Source organism: Taudactylus pleione, unplaced genomic scaffold (assembly GCF_031769625.1).
Source record: "Taudactylus pleione unplaced genomic scaffold, aTauple2 ptg000201l, whole genome shotgun sequence".
Taxonomy (NCBI): domain Eukaryota; kingdom Metazoa; phylum Chordata; class Amphibia; order Anura; family Myobatrachidae; genus Taudactylus; species Taudactylus pleione.
The window spans coordinates 57732965-57759147 of NW_028284603.1; the positions used below are offsets into that span (position 1 = coordinate 57732965).

The following is a 26183-nucleotide window of genomic DNA, read 5'->3' on the forward strand; positions in this document are numbered from 1 at the left end:
TTTAATTTATAGGAATGTTTTTCAATGTTACATAACGTAGTCAATACATAGAAGAAAGCATAAAAAACAATATGCACATATGTGACATAGGAGAAAAGAGCACAGCCCATAAGATAACATAATGTCATATAACGCAAAGAAAAATTTAATATGGACAATAAACAGAGTTTTGATATCAAAGTTTGTTGCCACTATGTAAGACCGAGTGTTGAATGGGTCCCTTGAGGAGTAGAAAACAATGGGCACCATACCAAGATCACTAATAACACATATGTCGTTCAATCATATCAGAATCAAGCAAGTATATGGAGGACATACAAGTATGTCCTCCTGCATCTTTGCTGCGTACGCATGGCACGAGGCGCGCGCCCGCGAGCGTTTATACGCATTGCTTTCGCACCTGTGACTCCATAGGATTGCATTGTGCGATTGCAGTGCTCGCCATAGCATACCGTAGCGTATTCTGCTGCAGGTAATCGCATGGCGCAATGCATGTGCACATTTGTAGCGCGATCGGCAAGGATCTAAGAGGACACATATGTATCTAAAAAAAAATAATAATGTGCAAACCCCAGAGGACCCACAGCATCAGAGCCCTATGAAGGTGAAGCAATAAGCCGAAGGCCTGAAGGTACCATTCACCCCCACACCATTCCAACTGGTTCCAATGTAAATCAAAATGTGTAGAAATAACTTAAAAGGATCATATCGGCGCTGCGCTATGAAATACACTTTTAAACATCTCCAGATACCCATAAAACGTAGGAAAGGACCAACCATCCCAATTTGAGTGGAGAAACAATGTTTAAACTACTTTCCCACAGTAAGCAACACTGCAAGTAGAAGCTGAAAACCTAATATAAACCATAGAAGTGCTGTGCACGAAGAGAAGAATAAAACACACAGAGAATACATATAACCAACCAAACTGGTCTGTCCACCCTGTATACCAATACTCAACATTGGCATACCTTAGGAACCCCTGATAACCAACCACACTCCTCTGCCTAGGCAAATCTGGTAATAGCATCTCTGTAATTATAGAGACGCAATACATCCAGGCGGAAGCCCCAAGAGGCAGAGGACAGGCAGGTATATTATGAGAACAAGTGATCGCAGAATGAGCCTTAGAGGCATCCCCGCCATATATAGCGACCAACCAGTGTTCCAAAGGGACATCAGGAGTCAAGTCCTCTTCCGTCTTCTGAAGCCCAGCAGAATGCACAGTATATCCGAAGAGCTGACCTCCAATATCAGTCATTTTACTGTGCCCTGTGGCCACCTGGGTCTCTAAGTCACCTAACTGGGCCAGCAGGGGAGGTAGAGGTAAACCAGATGCAGATAACAAGCAAGTGTGCTAGAGACAGCCCCCTGAGGAGATTTCACAATGATGGTTAAAGCACAGGAGAAAACAATCGGGGACAAGCTGAAGTGTACCAAGATTATAATAAATGGTCCAAGTTCAGCAACAAACTAATTAGATAAACCAACAGGCAGGCACCAGAAATCCAGACAGGTTGAATTTCAGGTTACATCATCACTCTGAATGTACTTGAGACCAAGGAAGGGAACAGTAAATCACCAGAGGATCCAGGGAAACAAGGAGTACAGTACGAATGGAGTTCGCGCTAAAAGGAGGCAAGATGGCATCCGGAAGAGCCGCGGAAGCAGATGGCTACTGCACAGGCACCCATACCTGGTTGAAGAAGGAACTGTAGAGGCTGCTAGACGAAAGTGCATCGGAACCACCAAAAGCTGCAAAGAGGAGACTGCATGGAGCCTGGAGACAGGACGCGGCACCACATGTTCTCCGCTTGAGATGCCGGGGACAGGAGGGACCAGGCCACCAAGATGCTGACATCCATTTCTCCATCGCTGATGCCTCAGACCAGCAGGGAATCCCCGCAGCATAAATTCTAGCCACTCTGCAGAGGCTATGTAGCCCAAGAACTTCAGAGGTCAGTTTCAGGATGTTGAAAAGGTATAGCAGGGCTGGAGAGCTCACACACTTGAGGGCTACTGCATGCCCAGCTTGGCCACGCCCCAACATATTTCTATATTTTTTTGTTATGTTGTTTTTAGCAGTGATAACATTTATCATGATTTATGATTTCAGTGGTGCAAACAGTGTGCACTTTTCAGTCCTTCTGAATAGTATTCTGGTAATGTTTTTTATTATTATTTATGTTTTCAGGAAGGGAACAAATGCTAATGCAAAAAGACTACGAGTGTGCGTCTTTGACAGAAGTGCGCGCCTTACTGAGGAAGCATGAGGCCTTCGAGAGTGAGCTGGCCTCCCGCCAAGACCGAGTGGAGCAGATTGCTGCCATCGCCCAGGAGCTGAAGTATGTTCCACTCGCATACACACAGCTGCTGACATTTAGCTGATAAAACTATTTCCGTGGCATTCAATAGTGTCATAGGTACTGTGTAAAAGAATTCCTAGCATAGTTTGGTAAGAATATTATCTTGAGCTTCTCAAAACCCTCTTCTTTTAGAGGCTAAATTTAGTCATCACTCAGAAGTCTTCAATTTGTATGAATGTTCCAACAACACTTGGTTTTTATTACTCTGTTTCCACCACAAACATAGTGTGTACTCTGTTGTAAAATAAATATTTTATTATGAAGAATCTTTTGTTTGTATACAATAGAGGCCCGTATTCAATTAGCTTCGCACCCGCGATACTTTTTCACCTGTCGGACTTTTCGCATCCATTGAGTATTTTAGCCGCAGAAACTTATCGGGCTTGTACCCGCAATTCGCCCTATTCAATTCCAAAAGAAGCAAAAACGCAACCTGGCGAATGCAAACCAGGCGAAAAGTACTCACAGAATTGGGGAAATCAGCCTGACACCCCCTAAAAGATGCTCTAACATTGGGGATCAATGTACATGCCCCCGAATAGCCTTAATAAAGCTATTTGGGGTACTTAAGGTGTGTCAAATTCTTCTAATTAGCGTCTTTGCACAAGTGGTGAAAATTAGCATTACGCAGTCCTGTCAAATTTGGAGTACATGAAAATGGGTGCAAGCATGGTTTAAGCTAAAGTAAAGTTTTAAAAAACGAAAAAAACACACCTGAAGCAAGCACCTGCAATCCAAAAAACATCTCACCCCTACTTGCAGACCCCCCAAAAGTCTATTTCGCTAGTTTATGTTTGTACCCCCATTTTTCCCTTTTTTGCCCCATTTTCAAAGTGCTTTTTTGGGGTGTTGCTCATTTTTTTATTTTTTTTTATGCAGTTATTCTTTTGGGGGGCTATCCCAAGGTGCTGAGTTGTTTCCCCACCTTTGAACCCCAAAATAGTGATTTTGCACTTTTTGTCTCCACCTAATCTTTTTCGCCTATTACTGTACATTGATTGCTTTTTCGCGTATGCGAAAAAAGTGTATGCAATGGAATACGGAGATAAGTTTCCACCTGGTGAAAAGTCGCAATCGCGATTCTTTTTCGTGGATTCCGACTTATCGCGGCTAATTGAATACGGGCCAGAGATAGAACAGATATATTCCTGTAGGCGTAAAATCAAGAGCTATGATTTATCACAGTCTTTAATTTATAACAGGTCATCCGTCTTCACTTGGGTTCAATAGGTTATGGATTCTGGCTTACATGATAAAGGGGCATGTTTACTAAAGCTATTTTTCTATGGGGGCTGCTATGCAGGTTGGATTTATCAAGCTTCGGAATGCCCAATGGGCTACTTTATAACAAAGTTTGCTGGGGAGGGATCCCTTTCCGTTGGCCGCATTGATGCATCCGCCAAACATGCTTTTGCAGTATGCACGCCAATGCCGAACCTCGAAGCAAAGTGATAGCGAGGCAAATCTAGTGAAGATACTCTAAAATGTAAAAATGTGTGCAATTTGCTAATTATTATAGTCTCAATTATTTCTGGACGTCATCATATAAAAATCACACTTAGGGATCAATCCTATTAGCCACAAATATCTCGCCGGTGCGAGTCATCGCGGCAGTGGCCGCACTTTACAGCAGTCCGGATTTGCCAAATTTTGTTTGCAGCCCCATAGGGCAGCGAGCAAAGTTTAGTGAATTCAGGGTCGAGTCGGGCTGTGATGGGTCCGATGTGCCGGCCCTTCGCACGGAATAGGATTGTCCCCATAATATTCGATAAGAGAAACAATAAGAGATATGGTAAGAACTTAACCTTTGTTATCTCTGTTTCTACGAAGTCCATAGGGTCCACAGGGTTGACCTTGGGGTATAGCTGGATCTGGATCCACGGGCACCATGCAGCTAAAACTTTACCTACTCCCAGGATAGTCTTCGGTCCATCCTCCTCTATACCCCGCCCCCGAGCCACAGGCACCTCAGTTGGTAAGCAGCCCAGGCCGGAGGAGGAGACTAAACAGAGAGAAGGAAGACTGGAACACACAAGAAAACCTTACTCACAGAAATGGGAGACGGAAAACCGGTGACCAGCAACACAGCCCATTTGAAGTCCGGTGCGTCAGGGTGGGCGCCCTGTGGACCCTATGGACTTTGTAGAAACAGAGATAACAAAGGTAAGTTCTCACCATATCTCTTGTTTTCTACTTCAGGGTTCATAGGGGGTCCACAGGGTTGACCTTGGGGATGTCCCAAAGCAGTTCAACTAAGGGCGGGGACGCTCCTGTGCAGAAAGGAGAATCCTGCGCCCAAAGGATGCATCCTGAGAGGCAAATGTGTCAAATGCATAAAACCTCAAAAACGTCTGAATGGAAGACCAAGTGGCTGCCTTGCACAGCTGACCCGCGTAGGCACCACGTCTAGCAGCCCAAGAAGGACCCACAGACCAAGTGGAATGAGCCTTAACAGAGGCTGGAACAGGTAAACCTTCCTGTACATAAGCCTCACAAATAACAGAACAAAGCCAACGGGCAACAGTTTGTTTGTTGGCAGGCCAACCCCTCTTATGAAAACCAAAGAGGACAAACAAAGAATTGGACCTTCTTACAGAAGCAGTCCGATCCACATAAACTCTGAGAGCACGGACAACGTCCAACGAAACCTCACCAGCTGTAAGATCAGGTGACTGAAAAGCAGGCACCACAAGTTCCTGATTGATGTGGAACTACTTTAGGCAAAAACTCAGGACGAGTGCGAAGCACCCCTCTGTCCTGGTGAAAAATTAAGAAGGGGGGACTACAGGAAAGTGCCCCCAACTCAGATACCCTCCTGGCTGAAGCAATTGCCAGGAGAAAAACAGTCTTAAGTGTTAACCACTTGAGGTCAACCGACTCAAGAGGCTCAAAAGGAGGTCCCTGCAGGTCCCGAAGAACCACCGCCAAGTCCCACGGAGCCACTGGAGGCACAAAGGGAGGCTGGATTCGAGGAACACTTTGGAAAAAGATGTGAACATCAGGCAGTGTAGCGATCCTACGTTGGAACCACACAGACATAGCCGACACATGAACCTTCAGGGAGGCCAGACGTAAGCCTAGGTCAAGATCTGACTGAAGAAATGCCAGAATCCTAGAAACCCTGAACACCTGAGGATCAAAGTTTCTGGACTCACACCACTGAAAGTAAGTGTGCCACACCCTGTGGTAAATCTGAGCTGAGGCAGGTTTACGCGCCCTCAGCATGGTACTGATGGCAGAACTTGAAAACCCCCGGGACCTTAAGACGGCTGTCTCAAGAGCCACGCCGTCAAAGACAGTCGACCCAGATCCGGGTAAAGGCAGGGCCCCTGAGACAGCAGGTTCCGACGCTGAGGTAGAAGGTACGGAACGTTGATGGACAAGCTCTTGAGATCGGAGTACCAAGGACGTCTGGGCCATGCTGAAGCCACCAGCAGAAACGTGCCTCCATCCTGTTTGATTTTTCTTAGCACCCGAGGCAGCAGGGAGATCGGAGGAAACAGGTACGCTAGGTGAAATGTCCATTTCACCGACAGCACGTCCACCAGACTTGCGTCCCTTGTGCCTTGAGCCGTAGTTGTGACGGGAAGCCATCAGGTCCAACTCCGGCAGTCCCCATTTGTCCACGAGAAGTTGAAACACCTCCGGGTGAAGCGAGCATTCCCCTGGGTGCACGTCATGACGGCTGAGGAAGTCTGCCTCCCAGTTGAGGACTCCCGGGATGAAGACTGCCAAGATTGCAGGAAGGTGGCTCTCCACCTAAGCCAGGATGCGAGACACACCTCCAACATCGCCGCCCGACTGCGAGTTCCTCCCTGGTGATTGATGTACGCCACCGTGGTGGCGTTGTCGGATTGCACCTGCACCGCCCTTCCATGAAGAGCGGTGCCTGATGACAGCAGAGCCCTGTACACGTCCCACAGCTCCAGAACGTTTATGGGAAGAACTGCTTCCTCCACAGACCAACGGCCCTGAAGAGACAACGAGCTGGTCACTGCCCCCCAACCCCAGAGACTAGCATCTGTTGTAAGCAGAACCCAGTCTGGGATCCAAAAGGGGTGACCCTCGATGAGATGAGCTGGCTGAAGCCACCAAGCTAGAGACCGGTGCACTTCCGGGGACAAGACCAGCGTCTGGGATCGGATCCAGTGAGGTAACCCGTTCCATTAGGACAGAATCTGCCCCTGCAGGGGCCTGGAATGGAACTGGGCAAATTCCACCATGTCGAATGCCGACACCATGGACCCCAGGACTCTCATTGCTGAGTGGACCGACACCCTGCAACTGCTCAGGCAACTGTGTATCCTCAGTTGTAGGGAGGACACCTTTTCTGGAGTCAGGAAAATTCTTTGTTGACGAGAATCCAGAAGGGCTCCCAAATGGACCATCCGTTGTGATGGGATCAAAGATGACTTGTTCCAATTTATCAAGCACCCGTGTGCCTGAAGGCAAGCAATGGTCAGGTGGAGATGTCGAAGAAGTACCTCCGGGGAGCTCGCCAGCAGAAGAAGATCGTCCAGATACGGCAGCAGCCGTATACCCAAGGCCCCGAAGGTGGGCGGCCATAATTGCCATCACCTTGGTGAACACCCTCGGAGCCGTGGAAAGGCCAAAAGGCAACGCCCGAAACTGGTAGTGATGTTGCAGGATAGCAAACCTCTGATACCGCTGGTGTGCAGGTGCTATGGGCACGTGGAGATAGGCGTCCTGGATCCAGGGAGACCATGTAATCCCCGGGTTCCATCGCCAGAATGATGGAACGTAACGTTTCCATCCTGAACTTGGGAACTCTGAGGTATTTGTTCAGAGACTTCAAATTCAGGATAGGGCGATGAGAACCATTGGGCTTCTGTAACAGAAGCAGAGTAAAATAGTACCCCGTCCCGCGTTGAGACTGCGGCACGGGAACAGTGATTCCTGCTTGTAGCAAGGATTATATAGCCACCTGAATCTGGGAAGCTTTGGTCTTGTCCAGAGAAGGACTCGTTCAAAAAAACTGGTGGGGCGGCCTGAACCGAAAAGACTACTTCTCGAACCCAGGCATCCGTGGTGGTATTGTGCCAACACTGGGCAAATTGGAGAAGTTGGCCTCCCACTCTGAGGTCCCCCAGAGGGAGGCCCGTCCCATCAGGCAGCAGGTTTATCCTCCTGCTTGGAAGAAGGGCGCTGAGCACTCCAGGCTTGCTTCTTGGGTCTTAGCCGCCGACTGCCTCGGGAAGGACTGACCTTTTGCCTTACCCTGAACCCGAAGGGAACGAAAGGCCGAGCTCCGGACCTTGGCAGTCGTTGCTGCTGAAGGAAGGAAAGCTGACTTGGATTTAGCCAGGGTATCCACTATTTTGTCCAAGTCCGGACCAAATAGCAATTCTCCTTTGAAAGGTAAGGCCTCCAGACCTTTCTTTGAATCAGCGTCCGCTCTCCAGGACCTCAGCCATAAGGATCGGCGGGCAGACACTGCTGCAACCGATACTCGAGAGGTCAGCAGACTAGCATCCAAAGAGGCTTCTCCAATGTAGGAAGCAGCATCTCTCATCTGTCCTAACAACACCCTCTGGACATCCGGAGCATCGTCCGGAAAGGTGTCCTCTAATGCGTTGGCCCAACCCTCAATGGCCTTGGCCACCCAGGAGATGGCCATGGACGGTCGGGCCACTGCCCCTGAGAGGGAGTAAATGGACTTTAAGCAAGTCTCAACTTTTCTGTCCATGGGATCCTTTAGCGAGGATATAGACGGTAATGGCAGAGTAGCGCTCCTTATTAAACGGGTGACATGGGAATCCACCGCCGGTGGAGTTTCCCATTTTTTACAATGTGCCTCGTGAAAAGGATAATTAGAAGCCAACCGCTTCTGTGACAAGAATCTCTTACTGGGCGCCTGCCAAGCCACCGCCTTATGATCCGTCAACTGATCAGACAGGGGAAACACCGCAGAAGCCACCTTAGTTTTTTTTAAACTAGGGTACTTCGACTTAGGAGCTGGTGCTTCATCCTCTATTAGGAGAATGGCTCGCACCGCCCTAACCAGTGCTCGCACATTAATGGACGACTTGGTATCTACCTCCTGGACCGATGTGTCCAAGTCAGTGTCTTCATGAACCTCCCCATCATCTGAGGACCCCTCGGAGTCCGATAAATGCACCGCCTGCGCCATTAGTGTGCGTTTTGACGCCCTTGAAGGCATGTCACTCTGCAGCATTGACTGAAAAGCCGAAGACGCGGCCGCCAAATTTTGTACTGAGTTGGAGAGCACATCCACCCAGGGTGGAGGAGCCGCCACAGGGTCCTGGAAGTGCACCACAGACTGCTGCGTCACAGGGGAAGCCTGTATATACATAGGTAACCCCGCATAAGGACCAACAGACTGAGACCCGGGGGGGGGCGCCGCAATAATTGCGGGACACCCGGGGAATGGGGGATGGCCGGCTGGGGCAACGCCCTAGTAGGGACAGCAGTCGGGACTGACAGATGGTCCGCAATAGACACCAGCACCTGAGAAAACATTGCCCATGGTGGTTCCTGCGTCATAGGAGGTTTTGATGGGCCAGAAACCACCTGGCACCGTCTACACAGGCCATCCTGTGACAAATCCTCCCTATCCACTCCTGCAGAACATCGTCCGCAGGAGACCAACACCGGTGCCACGGAGTGCTCAATCTCCTCTTCCGACATGACAAAATATATTATATAAATAAATATATCTGGCAACAGAGCAGAATCAAGCGCACTCACCAGTGTGCTGAACAACAGCCCACAATATGGTACTGTGTAGCACACAACTGTATGTGACGGACCTCACAAATACGTGATTTATATAGGTGAGGTCTGTAGAAATGCCCCTCCCCCACACACCTGTAGGGCTTGTAGGAGAAGTAAAGGGATAGGTATAAGCTGACAGTAAGTAGAAATAAGCACAGACAGGCAGCACTAGCAAAAGTCACATACCATGCAGAGAAGATATACTCACTGCACCTTTCCACTACAATCAACCTCCCAGATTCAGAGTCTGAGAGGGTTATAGCGCTGTGTACACTGTCCTTGATCAGGGGAGAGGTACACAGGGGGACCGGTCCGCGTGCTCCATGAGAAAACTGCGCTGCCACAGAGAAAATGGACCCAAGAGACCTCAGAGGAGGAGTGGCCGAGTAACTGCAGCTCAGCAACGCCAGACTACGTGCTGAAAGGCGCGCTGAGCTGAGGGTAGGAGCCGCTAAACAGGGAAGGCTTCCTCCCCTGGCTAGCTATTAACCCTAGGGCTGCCGGCTTCCCGCTTGCCATGTGAAATCCCTGGTGGTCTAGTGGTCTCACGGGGTATACCTCCGCAGAGGGGTAGCCCGCCACCACCGCTAGCAGCCCCCGATCTGTCCCCTAGAACCGGGGGCAAAGGACTGCATTTATAGTAAGACCCGCGAGCCGCTGCTAATCGGCGACTCGCGGCTTACCTTCTCCCTGGCAACTCCGGCAGCAGTCCAGGGAGGTCCCCAGAGTCCGGCTAGTACAGACTCTGACCTCCCGCCGCGATCCCCAGTGCGATACTGGCGTTGCAGCACCAGCGGGGAGTAAGAGCGGCAGCGTGGGCGTCTGTACATACAGCCCTTCGCTGCCACACTGAAGAGCCCCTGTTAAAAATAAAAACTAACAGACTCTTTTTTTTTTTTTTAATTAAAAAGCTTTGGGGGCTGCTCCTGCAGCCCCCCTGCGCAGGGTGACCCGACTCCGGCCGGGCACCAACTCAAACTGAGGTGCCTGTGGCTCGGGGGTAGGGTATAGAGGAGGATGGACCCAAGAGCATCCTGGGAGCAGCTAAAGCTTTAGCTGCGTGGTGCCCGTGGATCCAGATCCAGCTATACCTCAAGGTCAACCCTGTGGACCCCCTATGGACCCTGAAGTAGAAAGTAGTGATAAGGCCGTATTGAAACGTTTGAACAGTAGAGGGCACTGTTGATATCTTTACATTGCACTCTGCAGCCACCGGCTGATCTGATTACTATTCCTTTCTAACCTTAAAATATACACATTACAGTAATTTTGAATTATATAAAGTAGTTCACCAGCCAATAGAGTTGACTACTGCTGATTTATTTATATGTGAAATGTATATGCTGTATGTTTTACTCCAGCCAATCAGAGAACAGCTTCAATTCCATTGCCTCAGACAATCTGAATCGTATCTATAACAGACTACCTAATATCTCTCTCTAGAGAGAGAGTGGGTGAAAGTCTAGTGGACAGTGAAATTAGATAGGTGAAGCTAGCTACACATATGGCAGTATAAATGAATTGGTGGAGTAGATTGGCCACACACATGGAGAGTCACATTGTACAGATGTAATGGCACTGCAGTGGTGCCATCCAATAGAAAAGGAAATGGCAGTATTTCACTCTTTTTTTTATTATTTTCCTCCTTTTCTTTTGTTACCTTTCATTCTTTCAGCATATATAGACGTGAACTAATTAAAGACAAAAGGGCTCTCAGGGTCAATAATTGACCTCGCAGGCATACAAATTACTGCAACAATAGGAGAGTTCAAATGCACAATATATATCACTATGCCAGGGGGTCTTATCCCGTAGAATGGGACCCAAAAAGCAGTAACTGAGCCATTACCCTGCTGGAAGCCTATACACATATAAACACACTCATCAATCTCTTTTTGTAACTGTGATAAATATAATGTGCCGATAACAGCATTGAAATAAAAAGGAATTACATTATTAAACAATTGGCCGATGAGTCACAGACATAGGCCCGTATTCAATTAGTTTTGGGTCCGCGATAAAGTTTTGCCTGCTCGACTTTCCGCCGACAGTACATCGCGTATTTTGGAAGCAGAAACTTATCGTGCGCGCCCCTGCTATTCGCCCTATTCAATTCCAAACTACACAAAAACGGCAAGACGTCAAGTCGGAACAGGCGGAAAGTGCTGTCAGGAATGGGGAAATCAGGACAAATCCCCCAAAAAGATGCACTAACATTGGGGATCAATGTAGATGTGCCCGAATAGTCCTAATAAAGCTATTTGGGGTACTTACGCTGTTTCAATAGCTTCTTATTAGCGTATTTGCACAAGTGGAGAAGAATGGGATTAAGCAGTAGTTTTTGGTGAAAATAAGTAGTCCTGTCAAATTTGGGGTACATGAAAATGGGTGCTAGCGTATTTTAATGTTTCTAAAGTGAAGTTTTAATAAAAGTGAAATTCCTCCGTCATACAAGCACCTGCAATCCCAAAAACACTTAGCCCCTTCTTAGAGCACCCCCAGAACCTTATTTCGATAGTTTTTTAAGTTGTCTCCCCACTTTGTACTTTATCGCCCCCAAAATGAAAGTACTCTTTTGGGGTGTTCTTAACTGGTTTTTTTCGGAATTTTTTTGACACAGTTGTCCTTTGGGGGGCTGCCCCACATTTGCACCCCAAAATAACAATTTTGTACTTCTTTTCTCCTGCTATTCAGAGGTGAATCTTTTTCGCCTATTACATTGCATTGACATTCCGCATACGTGAAACCCGTCTGGAATTGAATACGGAGATAAATTTCCGCCACGCGAAAAGCCCCGATCTGCGATACTTTTCCGCGGATCTCGTCTTTTCGCGTTTAATTGAATCCGGTCCATAATCTGGGTCCAGAGTATAAATGTCTAGTACCACTGGGCTTTTCCCAAACATATGTATCTGTTTGGTTTTTATTTTCTTTGTAGGAAAAAATGAGAGGCTTGGGCTCAATCAGTCCAAAAGTCCTGGCGCTCTAAGTAAATATAAATAAAATAAAATATCTTATCCACTGCTGCTAGTCCATCGACCAGTAGCTCAACTGGTATAAAAATATCTATACCACAAAACCCGCAAATGGACTGCGCTGAGGATCGACAACCAATAATAAATGTAAACCTGTTTCGCTCCACAACTGGGGGCTTTTTCAAGATCTTGAAAAAGCCCCCAGTTGTGGAGCGAAACTAGTCAATGAGGGAGAGACCATTTAGTTTAAATTTTTGGATCATCACAGCACAGGAAATTTTGGATCTTATTGGATATTGAGCACCCAGTGTATATGTGGTTACAGCTCTATACAAAGACTGCAGCAATATCAAGGCTGGTTCACCACGCCCCCAACCACCTGTCAACAGAGACAAGCCATTTGCGCTGAGACTATAAGCCGCGCACTGCAGCGGGGTTTGCGGTAGAAGACGGTGCATGCTTCGTTCCCACGACCGCATTTGGTCCTGTGAGCGGTAACATATACACTACCGGACTCCGTAAGTGAATGGGGAATTATGTGATGTGCCTGTTACACTGGTCAATACGTTTAAACAATAGCCCATATCTACGGACATTATAATCAAGGCACATCCCGGTGTTATATCCATTTCACTCAAATCATCTAACTATAATGGCTTTAAGGGATTAGTGACTGTGTATTTGCCATTTTATTATTGCTGGATACGAGGGAGCATCAAAAGGCATTTGTGCATTATTACCATTATATGGGTGAACAACTAAACACTAATGGTGCATACACAAGGTCAGATTTGTTTTCAGATATGAACAATAACGATTTAAAAAATAGTTCATATCTGAAAGAAAATCTGATGTGGACCTGCAACGATGAACGATGCGCGTTCCTGCATGTCAGAGAACGATATCTGACATCGTCTGTGTTTACAGTCAGATTTTGACGATTTCATTAATTTTAATACTGTCTGAAATCTTTCAATTGTTGGTAAAATCGTTCAATCGTTCTGACCGTAATCGTTCTGACCATAATGGTGCATATACACGGTCAGATATGTCAGATGAATGACTGAACGATTTGACCAACAATTTGAACGATTGAACAATTTCTGTCTGTATTAAAATGAATGGAATCGTCCAAATCTGACTGCAAACACAGATGATGTCAGATATCGTTCTCTGACATGCAGGAACGCGCATCGTTCATCGTTACAGTCACACATGTCAGATTTTCTTTCAGATATGAACGATTGAACGATTTTTACAATTGTTATCGTTCATATCTGACAGAAAATCTGACCGTGTGTATGCACCATTACCTATACAATCATTACAAGCTTGCAGTCATCAAGTGGATACTTATAGAATTGTGGCCCTCATTCAGAGGCGGTCGCAAGAAGCGATTGCTCTCTCTGAATGAGGGCAGCCGCTTCTTTTTTTTAGTGCGGCCTCCTGGTCGAGCAGGAAGATCCCCTCTGATCGAGCAGGAAGATACCCACTGACATCAATGGGGCCCCCACAAAACGACATGCGTTCCATCGGGAGCGCCTCCGTTTGGCCGGCCACCCCCCCAAACGGGGCGAGCTGTCAATCACCATCGGCAGCTCGCCCCCTTTGGTGCGAGACCCTTAGCGACGGAGCGCCTGTCGCTAGCCGGGTCTCGCGCATGCGCACTTCGGAGCCGGCTCCGACGTGCGCATGCCCAGTGGGCAAACATCGACCCGGTTGCGAGCGCTCGCGACCGGGTCTGAATAAGGCCCTGTATCTCTCTTAAAGTGACCTTGTTTCTATTTTTAGTAATTGTTGATTTTATTATTCAATTGTATATACTAATATGAGAGATATTTATCTGTTCCTGATGCAATGATACATTTTAAATATATTATGCTGTTCGTATGTTGTACTTTAATATTATTTTATTGTAATAATTAAGTGATACTGAGGAAGCCCTTTGTAGTCTTATTGCTAATTCTATCAATCAAACATAAGTTTTCATTTATTATTGGTTGGTCGATCCTCAGCGCAGTCCATTTGCGTGTTTTGTTTTATTTTGTTTGTGTCTTCAATGACCCAATTCTAAGGTTTGTAGGAGGCACCATAAGGCTTAAGCTGGGTACACAAGTTAACAGCGGTGCGATCCAGCGATGTGAGGAGCAGTGTAACGATACATGGCGCTCGCCATACACACTGCATGATGGCGCAGTGTATCGTTACATGCAGCATGTAACAGTACCACGTCATTCACTACACTGCACATAGCAGCTGGAACGATGCAATGATTGACGGCCAGGAACAATGAATCAGGTGTGTACACTAAACGATGTGTACGATATATCGTTCCGATCCGCATCGGAATGATATATCGTACGATATTTCATACAGTGTGTGCCGAACTTTAGACACACACTTGTTAGAAAAAAAATGTGTTGGTTTTGGGAAATATTGATATAATGGGATTTGCTTAATGTTTTTTTCTGACACACTGGACCTGATTCAGCGATATGGACGCAATGCCGATATTTACGCAGATCGAGCAATTGATTTTTATTGCGCATGCGTGTAAGCCGTGAAGCGATTGTTTTGCGCACAGCGGAGTCAATCACAAAGTAAGTGACAGGAAGTCAGCGTTTGAGGGAGGTAATGGGGGGTGGCTAGGCAAATGCAGCCTTGTCTGACCATTCAAACGCCACTTTATGGGTGTGCATAAATTAGCCACTGCGATCTTCTTCGCAGCATGAGAGCTCTCTGTGTGTGTTTGAGATAGGCCAGACTTGCCACATATGCTGCCAGATCTGCATCGATGTTACTGATGTTTATGCTGGCGTGCAAGGTCAGACGCAGATGAGAAGGCTGCAGTGGGCGTTTTGGAAACAGTTTCAAAATTGCGAACCGTGCGAAATTGGAGCTGCGATTGCATTATAGTACATCTGTGAATCAGGCCCACTCTCTGCAGCAGTCTAACCATGGAAATGCTGAGTGATCTATGGGCCTGATTCAGAGCCGCTCGTAAGCGGCCGCTCGTTCGCTCCGAGCGATGTTTGCCCAACTACGCATGCGTACGGATCGTAATACGCATGCGCGAACCAGTCAGTGCGGTCGAAATTCATGTGCTCGCAAAATAGCGAATGCCTGAAAATTTGAGTGACAGGAGGAGGCGTATGTGGGTGGTAACAGGGGAAGGTGCTTGAAAACGGGGAGTGGAGATCCGAACGCAGGCGTGCTTAAAGGTCAAAACGGGCGTTTTATGGGTGTGCATAATTAAAACAGCAGCGTCATTGACCACGTCACTGGGTTATTTTATAGCCAGAACTGCTCGCAAGATTGTGGTAGGAAAAACCAACCCCAAGAATAGCGAGCAGTTCATACCCTGGTCGATGTACTCGATTAATCTAATAAATAGCGGACATGACGTAGGATGCGACCGGCCAGGGGGCGTATTTTTCCAAAAAACGACCGCAAGTTTTGTTCGCTCGTTCAGACCTAGAGGCGTGAACAGACCGCAAAGAACGAACGGTTCATTTGAATAGCCACCCCTATTTTCTGGACGAGCGAGCGCTAATTGCGTCCGGCTCTGAATCAGGCCCTATATTAACTGTGGTGCAGGATAATGTGCTCGTCTTCTTCTCCACCCAGTGAGTTGGACTATCATGATGCAGCAAGAGTTAACGAACGATGTCAAAAGATATGTGATCAGTGGGACAGACTTGGAACATTAACACAGAAAAGGAGGGAATCTCTTGAGGTAAATCTTATTTAAAACAAAATCAATACAATATTCTAATAGTTATTGTACGAATCTGTGAGAATGTAATAGATCATTTTTTTGTAACTTTTTTTTTTCCACAATTTTTTTTCAAACTTCTTGTTTAACTTTGAGAGAAATTCAGGAGTCACTAGATACTCAAATTGGTTTTCCCCATTTCATCACTAATAGATCTTGTGCAGTCTGGGTCTAATAGTGATTGAAATTGCAGTGACCATTAAATCCATTGTAAGCATTAAACTGTGACGAGTATTGTCTTGCATGGAATAGCTTATTCAGCTGTGCACAGCAAGGGAGCAGGCCTGCCTACCAGGGGGAAATCCCTAGTGATGTCACGTGGTGACTGTAATGAGACCACCAACATAAAACAGTACCATTTCACTGATCTCCATGAACAGTACCTCTGCTACTGTACCTTTGCATTGATCTGTATGAACAGTACATCTGCTACTGTACCTTTGCATTGATCTGTATGAACAGTACAACTGCTACTGTACCTTTGCATTGATCTGTATGAACAGTACATCTGCTACTGTACCTTTGCATTGATCTATATGAACAGTACATCTGCTACTGTACCTTTGCATTGATTTGTATGAACAGTACATCTGCTACTGTACCTTTGCATTGATCTGTATGAACAGTACAACTGCTACTGTACCTTTGCATTGATCTGTATGAACAGTACATCTGCTACTGTACCTTTGCATTGATCTGTATGAACAGTACAACTGCTACTGTACCTTTGCATTGATCTGTATGAACAGTACATCTGCTACTGTACCTTTGCATTGATCTGTATGAACAGTACATCTGCTACTGTACCTTTGCATTGATTTGTATGAACAGTACATCTGCTACTGTACCTTTGCATTGATTTGCATGAACAGTACATCTGCTACTGTACCTTTGCATTGATCTGTAAGAACAGTACAACTGCTACTGTACCTTTGCATTGATCTGTATGAACAGTACATCTGTTACTGTACCTTTGCATTGATCTGTATGAACAGTACACCTGTTACTGTACCTTTGCATTGATCTGTATGAACAGTACATCTGCTACTGTACTATTGCATTGATCTGTATGAACAGTACCTCTGCTACTGTGCCTTTGCATTGATCTGTATGAACAGTACATCTGCTACTGTACTATTGCATTGATCTGTATGAACAGTACCTCTGCTACTGTACCTTTGCATTGATCTATATGAACAGTACATTTGCTACTGTACTATTGCATGAACACTACCTGTAATACAGTACCTTTGCATTAATCTGTATGAATAGCATTTAGCTTAAACGCTGTTTGCACAGATCATGGGGCCAAGAATGGACTCCTTGCCCTATCAATGAACACGATGGATCAGAGCAAGTATCATCTTTGGTCACTGGGGATAACAAAAAAAAAAAAAAAATGGTGAAAACATTTATTTTAATGCATAAAACCAGATTTATGAAGACAAACTGTCAGAATAGGTTTTTATATTTTAATTAACCCTTTTTATTTCAGCAGTTGTAGATAAAATAACGAGCAATGCGCAATGTCTTATATACGTCACACATTCTACTTATCACTTTAATACAGCCAGCTGACACCATTACTACAATAAATAGGTTTAAATCTGAGTAAATAGTTCACAAGCCTTTACAGAACTGTATCATGAACATAAGCTTGCAGGCAGTGGTACAAAAGAACCTACACATTGTTTAGTAGATGTTGAGCCTTTCATGGCTTGTGACTAGAATAAGAAACGACATGCAAATGTTCTGCCTCAGCTTTTGCTGAATACACCCTATAAATGACACTGTTCACTTTTATAAGCACAGACACTGTGGTGCTTCGTTCCTGAGCACGATGCTCTGCTTTCAAATGGTTTCTGTTATTAGATTTTTCATGTGAGGGTCAGTGAAATTTTTTTTAAAGACATGGTATGACCTGGCTGGGTCCTACACATATAATATCTAGAGATGTGCGCTGACCCCCATCTTTTGGTTTTGGATCTGGTGGGTTTCTTTTTAAATTGATAAGTATTTAAAACCAGTTAAAATCATGTAAATTTTGCAATTCAAAACCAGAAATTTGGATTTAAACCCAATTTCTGAACCGTGGTAAGATCAGAGCCGCGACTCGGATCTGTCTGGATTCCCGAAATTTGGGTGGATTCAGATTTCTGGAGAACCAAACCGCACATTTCTAATAATAACGATTGTCTGCTGAAATACAGTTCTATAGATTGGCATACATACATATTTAAAGTTATAAAATTTAAAGCAAAGAACCATCACTTTTGATGTAAATGTGTACTTTTCTGGACCATAATAACATTTCCTAGGTGTGTACTCTACTGCTTCAGTATAAGGGCATTCGCTTAGCTGTGAATTGCATTTCACATTTATCCATCTATTATGGTAGTCACACCTCCAGAGGTTACGAGCAGAATCTGCCTTCTCAAGTTAACTTGCAAAAGCCGTCTAACCCGTTTAGGCGCTTTTCGTGGCTAATTGAATCTACCCCATAGTGTTGCATTTCACCAGAGATGGACTTAGATTTACAGTACATCTCCCCCTCCACCCCGACTGCTTTAGCATTACACCCCCATCTCCACAGTATTCAGTGACCACAACCTTCACCACTCGTCTGTGTAAAGTACCTAATTAGCAATAATCATGGATTATTTTTATGCTCACAGTAAAAGTATATAGAGTAGAAGTCAGTGCTATTTTTCCTAGACAAATAGGTTCTAGATCGCTGGGGGTGTGGGATTAGTGGGGAATAGAAATACATAGGGCCTGATTCAGAGCCACTCGTAAGTGGCAGCTTGTTCGCTCCGAGCGATGTTTGGCCAACTGCGCATGCGTACGGATCGTTATACGCATGCGCGAACCAGTCAGTGCGGTCGAAATTCATGTGCTCGCAAAATAGCGAATGCCTGATAATTTGAGTGATGGAATGAGGCGTATGTGGGTGGTAACAGGGGAAGGTGCTTGAAAACGGGGAGTGGAAATCAGAACGCAGGCGTGCTTAAAGGTCAAAACGGGCGTTTTATGGGTGTGCATAATTAAAACAGCAGCGTCATTAACCACGTCACTGGGTTATTTTATAGCCAGAACTGCTCGCAAAATTGTGGTAGCAAAAACCGACCACAAGAATAGCGAGCAGTTCATACCCTGTTCGATGTACTCGATTAATCTAATATATAGCGGACATGACGTAGGATGCGAGCGGCCAGGGGGCGTAGTTTCCCAAAAAACGACCGCAAGTTTGGGAGATCTAGAGGCGTGAACAGACCACAAACAGCGAATGGTTCATTTGAATAGCCACCCCTATTTTCAGGACGAGCGAGCGCTAATTGCGTCCGGCTCTGAATCAGGCCCATAATGTAGAAAAATACCACCACCCCATATGCCACTCTGACTTCCCCACACGTCTCTACATACACCCCATATGCCACTCTGACTTCCCCATATGCCTCTGCATACGCCCCATATGCCACTCTGACTTCCCCACATGCCTCTGCATACACCCCATATGCCACTCTGACTTCCCCACATGCCTCTACATACACCCCATATGCCACTCTGACTTCCCCATATGCCTATACATATACCCCATATGCCACTCTGACTTCCCCATATGCCTCTGCATACACCCCATATGCCACTCTGACTTCCCCACATGCCTCTACATACACCCCATATGCCACTCTGACTTCCCCACATGCCTCTACATACACCCCATATGCCACTCTGACTTCCCCATATGCCTCTGCATACACCCCATATGCCACTCTGACTTCCCCATATGCCTCTGCATACACCCCATATGCCACTCTGACTTCCCCACACGTCTCTACATACACCCCAAATGTCACTCTGACTTCCCCACACGTCTCTACATACACCCCAAATGTCACTCTTACTTCCCCACACGTCTCTACATACACCGCAAATGTCACTCATCTTCCCCACATGCCTCTGCATACACCCCATATGCCACTCTGACTTCCCCACATGCCTCTACATACACCCCATATTCCACTCTGACTTCCCAACACGCCTCTGCATACACCCCACATGCCACTCTGACTTCCCCACACGTCTCTATATACACCCCATATGCCACTCTGACTTCCCCACATGTCTCTACATACACCCCATATGCCACTCTGACTTCCCCACACGTCTCTACATACACCCCATATGCCACTCTTACTTCCCCACACATCTCTATATACACCCCAAATGTCACTCTGACTTCCCCACACGTCTCTACATACACCCTATATGCCACTCTTACTTCCCCATATGTCTCTACATACACCTCAAATGTCACTCTGACTTCCCCACACGTCTCTACATACACCCCATATGCCACTCTTACTTCCCCACACATCTCTACATACACCCCAAATGTCACTCTGACTTCCCCATATGCCTCTGCATACACCCCATATGCCACTCTGACTTCCCCACACGTCTCTACATACACCCCATATGCCACTCTGACTTCCCCATATGCCTCTGCTTACACCCCCATATGCCACTCTGACTTCTCCATATGCCTCTGCTTACACCCCCATATGCCACTCTTACTTCCCCACACATCTCTACATACACCCCATATGCCACTCTGACTTCCCCATATGCCTCTGCATACACCCCATATGCCACTCTGACTTCCCCACACGCCTCTACATACACCCCATATGCCACTCTTACTTCCCCACACGTCTCTACATACACCCCATATGCCACTCTTACTTCCCCACACATCTCTACATACACCCCAAATGTCACTCTGACTTCCCCATATGCCTCTACATACACCCCATATGCCACTCTGACTTCCCCACACGTCTCTACATACACCCCATATGCCACTCTTACTTCCCCACACGTCTCTACATACACCCCATATGCCACTCTGACTTCCCCACACGTCTCTACATACACCCCATATGCCACTCTTACTTCCCCACACGTCTCTACATACACCCCATATGCCACTCTGACTTCCCCACACGTCTCTATATACACCGCATATGCCACTCTTACTTCCCCACACGTCTCTACATACACCCCATATGCCACTCTGACTTCCCCACACGCCTCTATATACACCCCATATGCCACTCTGACTTCCCCATATGCCTCTGCATACACCCCATATGCCACTCTGACTTCCCCACACATCTCTTCATACACCCCAAATGTCACTCTGACTTCCCCATATGCCTATGCATACACCCCATATGCCACTCTGACTTCCCCACACATCTCTACATACACCCCATATGCCACTCTGACTTCCCCATATGCCTCTACATACACCCCAAATGTCACTCTGACTTCCCCACACGTCTCTACATACACCTCATATGCCACTCTGACTTCCCCACACGTCTCTACATACACCCCATATGCCACTCTTACTTCCCCACATGCCTCTACATACACCCCATATGCCACTCTGACTTTCCCATAAGCCTCTGCATACACCCCATATGCCACTCTGACTTCCCCACACGTCTCTACATACACCCCATATGCCACTCTTACTTCCCCACACATCTCTACATACACCCCATATGCCACTCTGACTTCCCCATATGCCTCTACATACACCCCATATGCCACTCTTACTTCCCCACACGTCTCTACATACACCTCAAATGTCACTCTGACTTCCCCATATGCCTCTGCATACACCCCATATGCCACTCTGACTTCCCCATATGCCTCTGCATACATCCCATATGCCACTCTGACTTCCCCATATGCCTCTGCTTACACCCCCATATGCCACTCTGACTTCCCCATATGCCTCTGCTTACACCCCCATATGCCACTCTTACTTCCCCACACATCTCTACATACACCCCATATGCCACTCTGACTTCCCCATATGCCTCTGCATACATCCCATATGCCACTCTGACTTCCCCACACGTCTCTACATACACCTCATATGCCACTCTGACTTCCCCACATGCCTCTACATACACCCCATATGCCACTCTGACTTCCCCATATGCCTCTGCATACACCCCATATGCCACTCTGACTTCGGTGTTGCTGTCGGTATTCTGACAGGAGGCATCCCGACAGTCTGCATTACATACCGATTCATATATATATATATATACTAAACATGATGGGAGAGACCTAAAGGTACACCTCCACCTCACAAGTCTGTTAACATGGTGCTAAATTAAAATGATTGTAGCATTAAGCGCACATGGTCGAGGTCCATTAATGGTGGCCTTACATTTCATGTCTCTGTATTCCTCTGTGCAGCGGACAGTGAAGCTTTTAGAAACTGTTGATCATCTGCACTTGGAGTTCATCAAGAGATCTGGACCTTTCAACATCTGGATGGAGGGAGCCATGGAGGATCTCCAGGACATGTTTATTGTCCACAGTGTGGAAGAAATTCAGGTGCTGTGTTTGTAGTATGCAATGAGATTTAAAAATAACTGTAAAAAAAGTACAACATGTTGAAATGGAACTAAAAGCAGGAAAATCACTATGTTGTAGAGGGTAAACTGTACTGCCATGCTTTTCTTTGAATGTCAGAACAATTTTGGTTTTATGTAAACCATACTTGCCTACTCTCCCAAAATGGTCGGGAGCCTCCCGAAAATTGGGTGTCGCTCCTGGCCCCCCTGGAAGATTGGGCATGTCTCCCGGCCGGTGCCCAAAGATTGGTCTGAGCTCTGACCTATGGGCCTGAGCGCTCGCAAGCGGGTCGATGTTGGCCAAGTGCGCATGCGCACGACGGAGGCGGCTCCGTCGTGCGCATGCGCAAGACCCAAATAACGACGGCCAGGCCGTCGTTATGGGTCTCGCACCAAAGGGGGCGTGCTGTCGATGGTGATTGACAGCACGCCCCCTTTGGTGGGCGTGCCGGGGGCATGGCTGCCGAGACGGAGGCGTTCCCATGGGAACTCCTACCGTCTGGGGCCGGCCCCACTGACATCACTTGTGATGTCAGTGGGAGTGGTTTTGGCTCTGATAGAGCCAATAGCACTCCAGGGCTTGCGGCAGACAAAACCCTACCACAAGGGTCTCGTCGCAAGCCCAATGGTCGCGATGGTCTTGACCATCGCGACCATCATTTGGTCGCTCACTATAGCTGTGGGTGGTCACCCACAGCTATGCGAGCGGCCAGGAGGCCGCTCTTAAATTCAGAGCGACGGCCCTGATTCAGAGCGAGAGCTCTGTCAGAGCGTCCGGCTCTGAATCAGGGCCAATGAGTATTGAGGATGGCTGTACACCCCGGCTGATAGTGGTCATTTTCTGACAGCATGACCCAACATGCCTGATAATGGTCCTATCAATTGCAGTATGTCAGGAACATTATTGTGTATCACACTACTTGAGACCTGTGGCGATATCAGACCAATAGTCGGCATTGCCTGCAGTGTCGTAGCACATGGGGACACCATTAGTCACTGACATTAAGTAATGGATAAATTGCTCTTTTAGTAATGACGTATGTTGCAGTAGGAATTTTTGGGCTTCCTCTGCCTTTTTACATAACACTTTCAGAAAACATTCAACAGGATGAATTGGCAGTCAATCACACAGTTCCTTTCATTTTACAAATTGGCAGTAGAAAGATACAATGTAATCATAATAAATGGAATCCTATCATAAGGGTAAAGAGTTTTAATTTTTATAGAATTTTTTTTGCTCCTAGTACATAAGCGGTGGTAAAAACCGCCACCTCACTGAGCCAGTTGCAGTCCATGACCTCACTGGCTACACTGTAAATGGCAGTGGCTTCCCATTGGAAGCGCTACCTGCCAGTCACACACAGGACAGAGGAGGACCTGGGACTGCCAGCCTGGGCTGTGATTAGCAGAGAGCATGCTTCCAGTGGGAAGCCCCTTATCTGCCTTTGGGCAGTCGTACCCAGCTTTTAGGGTCTGAAGCTGATGCAGTCCCTAGAAGCTATTGTAATGCACATGCACACCACCAATGCCGCTTGTGCTCATGCGCCAATTCTGGTGACTGCCTCATCCATATCGCGGGCAACGCAACCCGGACACCTGGCAAAAGGAACTGCTGTGTCTCCTCCAGTCCTCCTCTCAGGTCAGAGCACCAGCAGTGGCAGCCCCCCATCTAAGAGGGTAGGAGCCGCTGCTGTATATAAGGCACAGTAGTAGTCTCTTTGAGACAGCTCATTATTTCAACCGACCAAATGCCTGTGACACTTGCAATTTGGGAAACAATCTCCAGGCTGTCTGATAGCCAGTCTCCTATATGGTAGCAGGCAGAGCTGAAACTAGACTTTTAGATGCCCTGTGCCAGAGAGAGCATTGCCCCCCCCCCTCCCCTTTTTAAATAGGGACATAATATAAGGTCCATGGCCTCATGGGGAAGGGCCAGGGAAGAGATAGGGAAGGCCAGGAGATGCTGGGGATAAAAGAAAAGGAATCTACAAGTGAGAATCATAATAAACAGGAAAATTGACAGGCACAATCAGCGCCCCCTGCCCTGCGGTGCCCTGTGTCATGGCACTGGTCGCACCACCCTAGTTATGGCCCTGGCAGCAGGGATACTCCACTCCTGACACACTGCAGCTTGTAATGTGTCAGGAGCACTGATTGGTCAGTGCTCCTGAAATAATAGAAACTGCAGTGTGATAAAGAAGCAGTATTTCATGGTTCTACTGAGAGAAGAATCAGTCACTGGGAAAGGGAATATCTCCCGAATGGCAAGCATCAGTCCCCTGCAGTTCTGACATCTGGGATTGACGGATTTATTAGTTAATAAATAATTCTATGTATGGTCACTTCTTTCAAGAGATGAATTTGTATACCAACAAACAGTGACAGTTTCTGGCATGGATGGGGGCATGACTTCCTAAAATGAGTGTGATTTGGTTGATCGAAAGCTAATTTGTCCCAATTTTCCGATCAGGAATATTTACAGATATGTATTAATAGGATTTAAAATTGTAAGAGAGGAAACCTATAAGAGTAATGAGAACAATATGAAGTGTAGAAATAAAATACAAACTGACCTATGTGCTGAAGGGAAACCCAGAGAAATGTCTAATCAGGCAGCTGTGAGGACATTAATAACTTTCAGCACATTAAAACCATCTATTTTTATATCTATTTGTTATTAAAAAAAAATCTTTCAAAAATTTGGGATTTTAAGGTGCGTACACACTGGGCGATTAGGAAAGAGTACGATTACGACATTGTAATCTTACCGTCGTTCCTGTTCCCCTGTAGTGCCTATACTGAACGATCAGTCGTTCAGTGTAGGCACCCTCCATCATTCCTGAACATGGCCTCCAGGCGATGGACAAAGTCGGGAACGACCAGCGGGAGCACACATCGCTAGTCGTTTCCGTCATTATAGTGCACGATTTGTGCACGATTACAGGACAATTGCACAATTACGATGTCATAATCGTGCAATCGCTCAGTAAAATCGCCCAGTGTGTACGCACCTTTACTCTATTATTATTATTATTATAATATAATTAATAATAATAATAATAATAATAATAATAATAATACATTTTAATCCTTTAATTATATATTGACAACATGTGGGAAAAATTTTAGATTACTCCAAAGCTTCTAATCAGCAGGTTACCCAAACAATCAATAGCCTGTAACATCTGTGCACCAATTAGCATGGTACTGCAATATTTAATACTTTGGCACTTGCCACCCCAATATTGTTAAGAGCGATTTCTATTTCTTACACAGATTAATTAATGCGATTAAATGTATGTGAAAATCACATGCTATTCTTTGGAAATTAAATATATACACAATTGAGAGGTATTATAGTAATAGTGTACTAATGTAAATACTTACTGCAGCTGCTTGAACAGCCCACACATTCCACAACTGACTGTGAGATGCTAGACGCAGCATCTGTTTCTCCATGACAGCTGTAGTACATCTTTTCCATACCCTCTTGCTGAGTTATTCTGTTCCTTAAGTAACTACTATATGAATAAATGAATAAATGTATACTTTGCTTTATATTCAGAAATTAATTACTGCCCATGAACAATTTAAAGCCACCCTACCAGAAGCAGACAGTGAAAGACAAGCAATTATGGGCATCCAGAATGAGGTGGAAAAAGTGATCCAGAGCTACAACATTAAAGTATCTTCAGTGAATCCCTATAGCACACTCACACTGGATGAGCTCCGCACCAAATGGGAAAAGGTACCGTAAGTAATAATGGGAGACCTTTCCAATAGCCAGTATACTTCTTTCTTCTGGTTTAATAAAGATCACAACCAGCGATGATATATAATGATTCTTATACATTATTATTACATTTCT

At 46.1% G+C, this 26183-nt stretch overlaps 1 protein-coding gene across 1 annotated transcript in view; it reads left to right on the top strand.

Moving 5' to 3' along the window:
* Positions 1-26183, top strand: part of ACTN2 (actinin alpha 2) — a 146674-nt gene that overhangs the window by 110701 nt on the left and 9790 nt on the right. Inside the window, exons 13-16 of the mRNA XM_088477637.1 lie at positions 2195-2345; positions 15725-15833; positions 22155-22295; positions 25881-26063. Coding sequence (XP_088333763.1) covers positions 2195-2345; positions 15725-15833; positions 22155-22295; positions 25881-26063 — 584 coding nt within the window. The remainder of the gene's footprint in view (positions 1-2194; positions 2346-15724; positions 15834-22154; positions 22296-25880; positions 26064-26183) is intronic.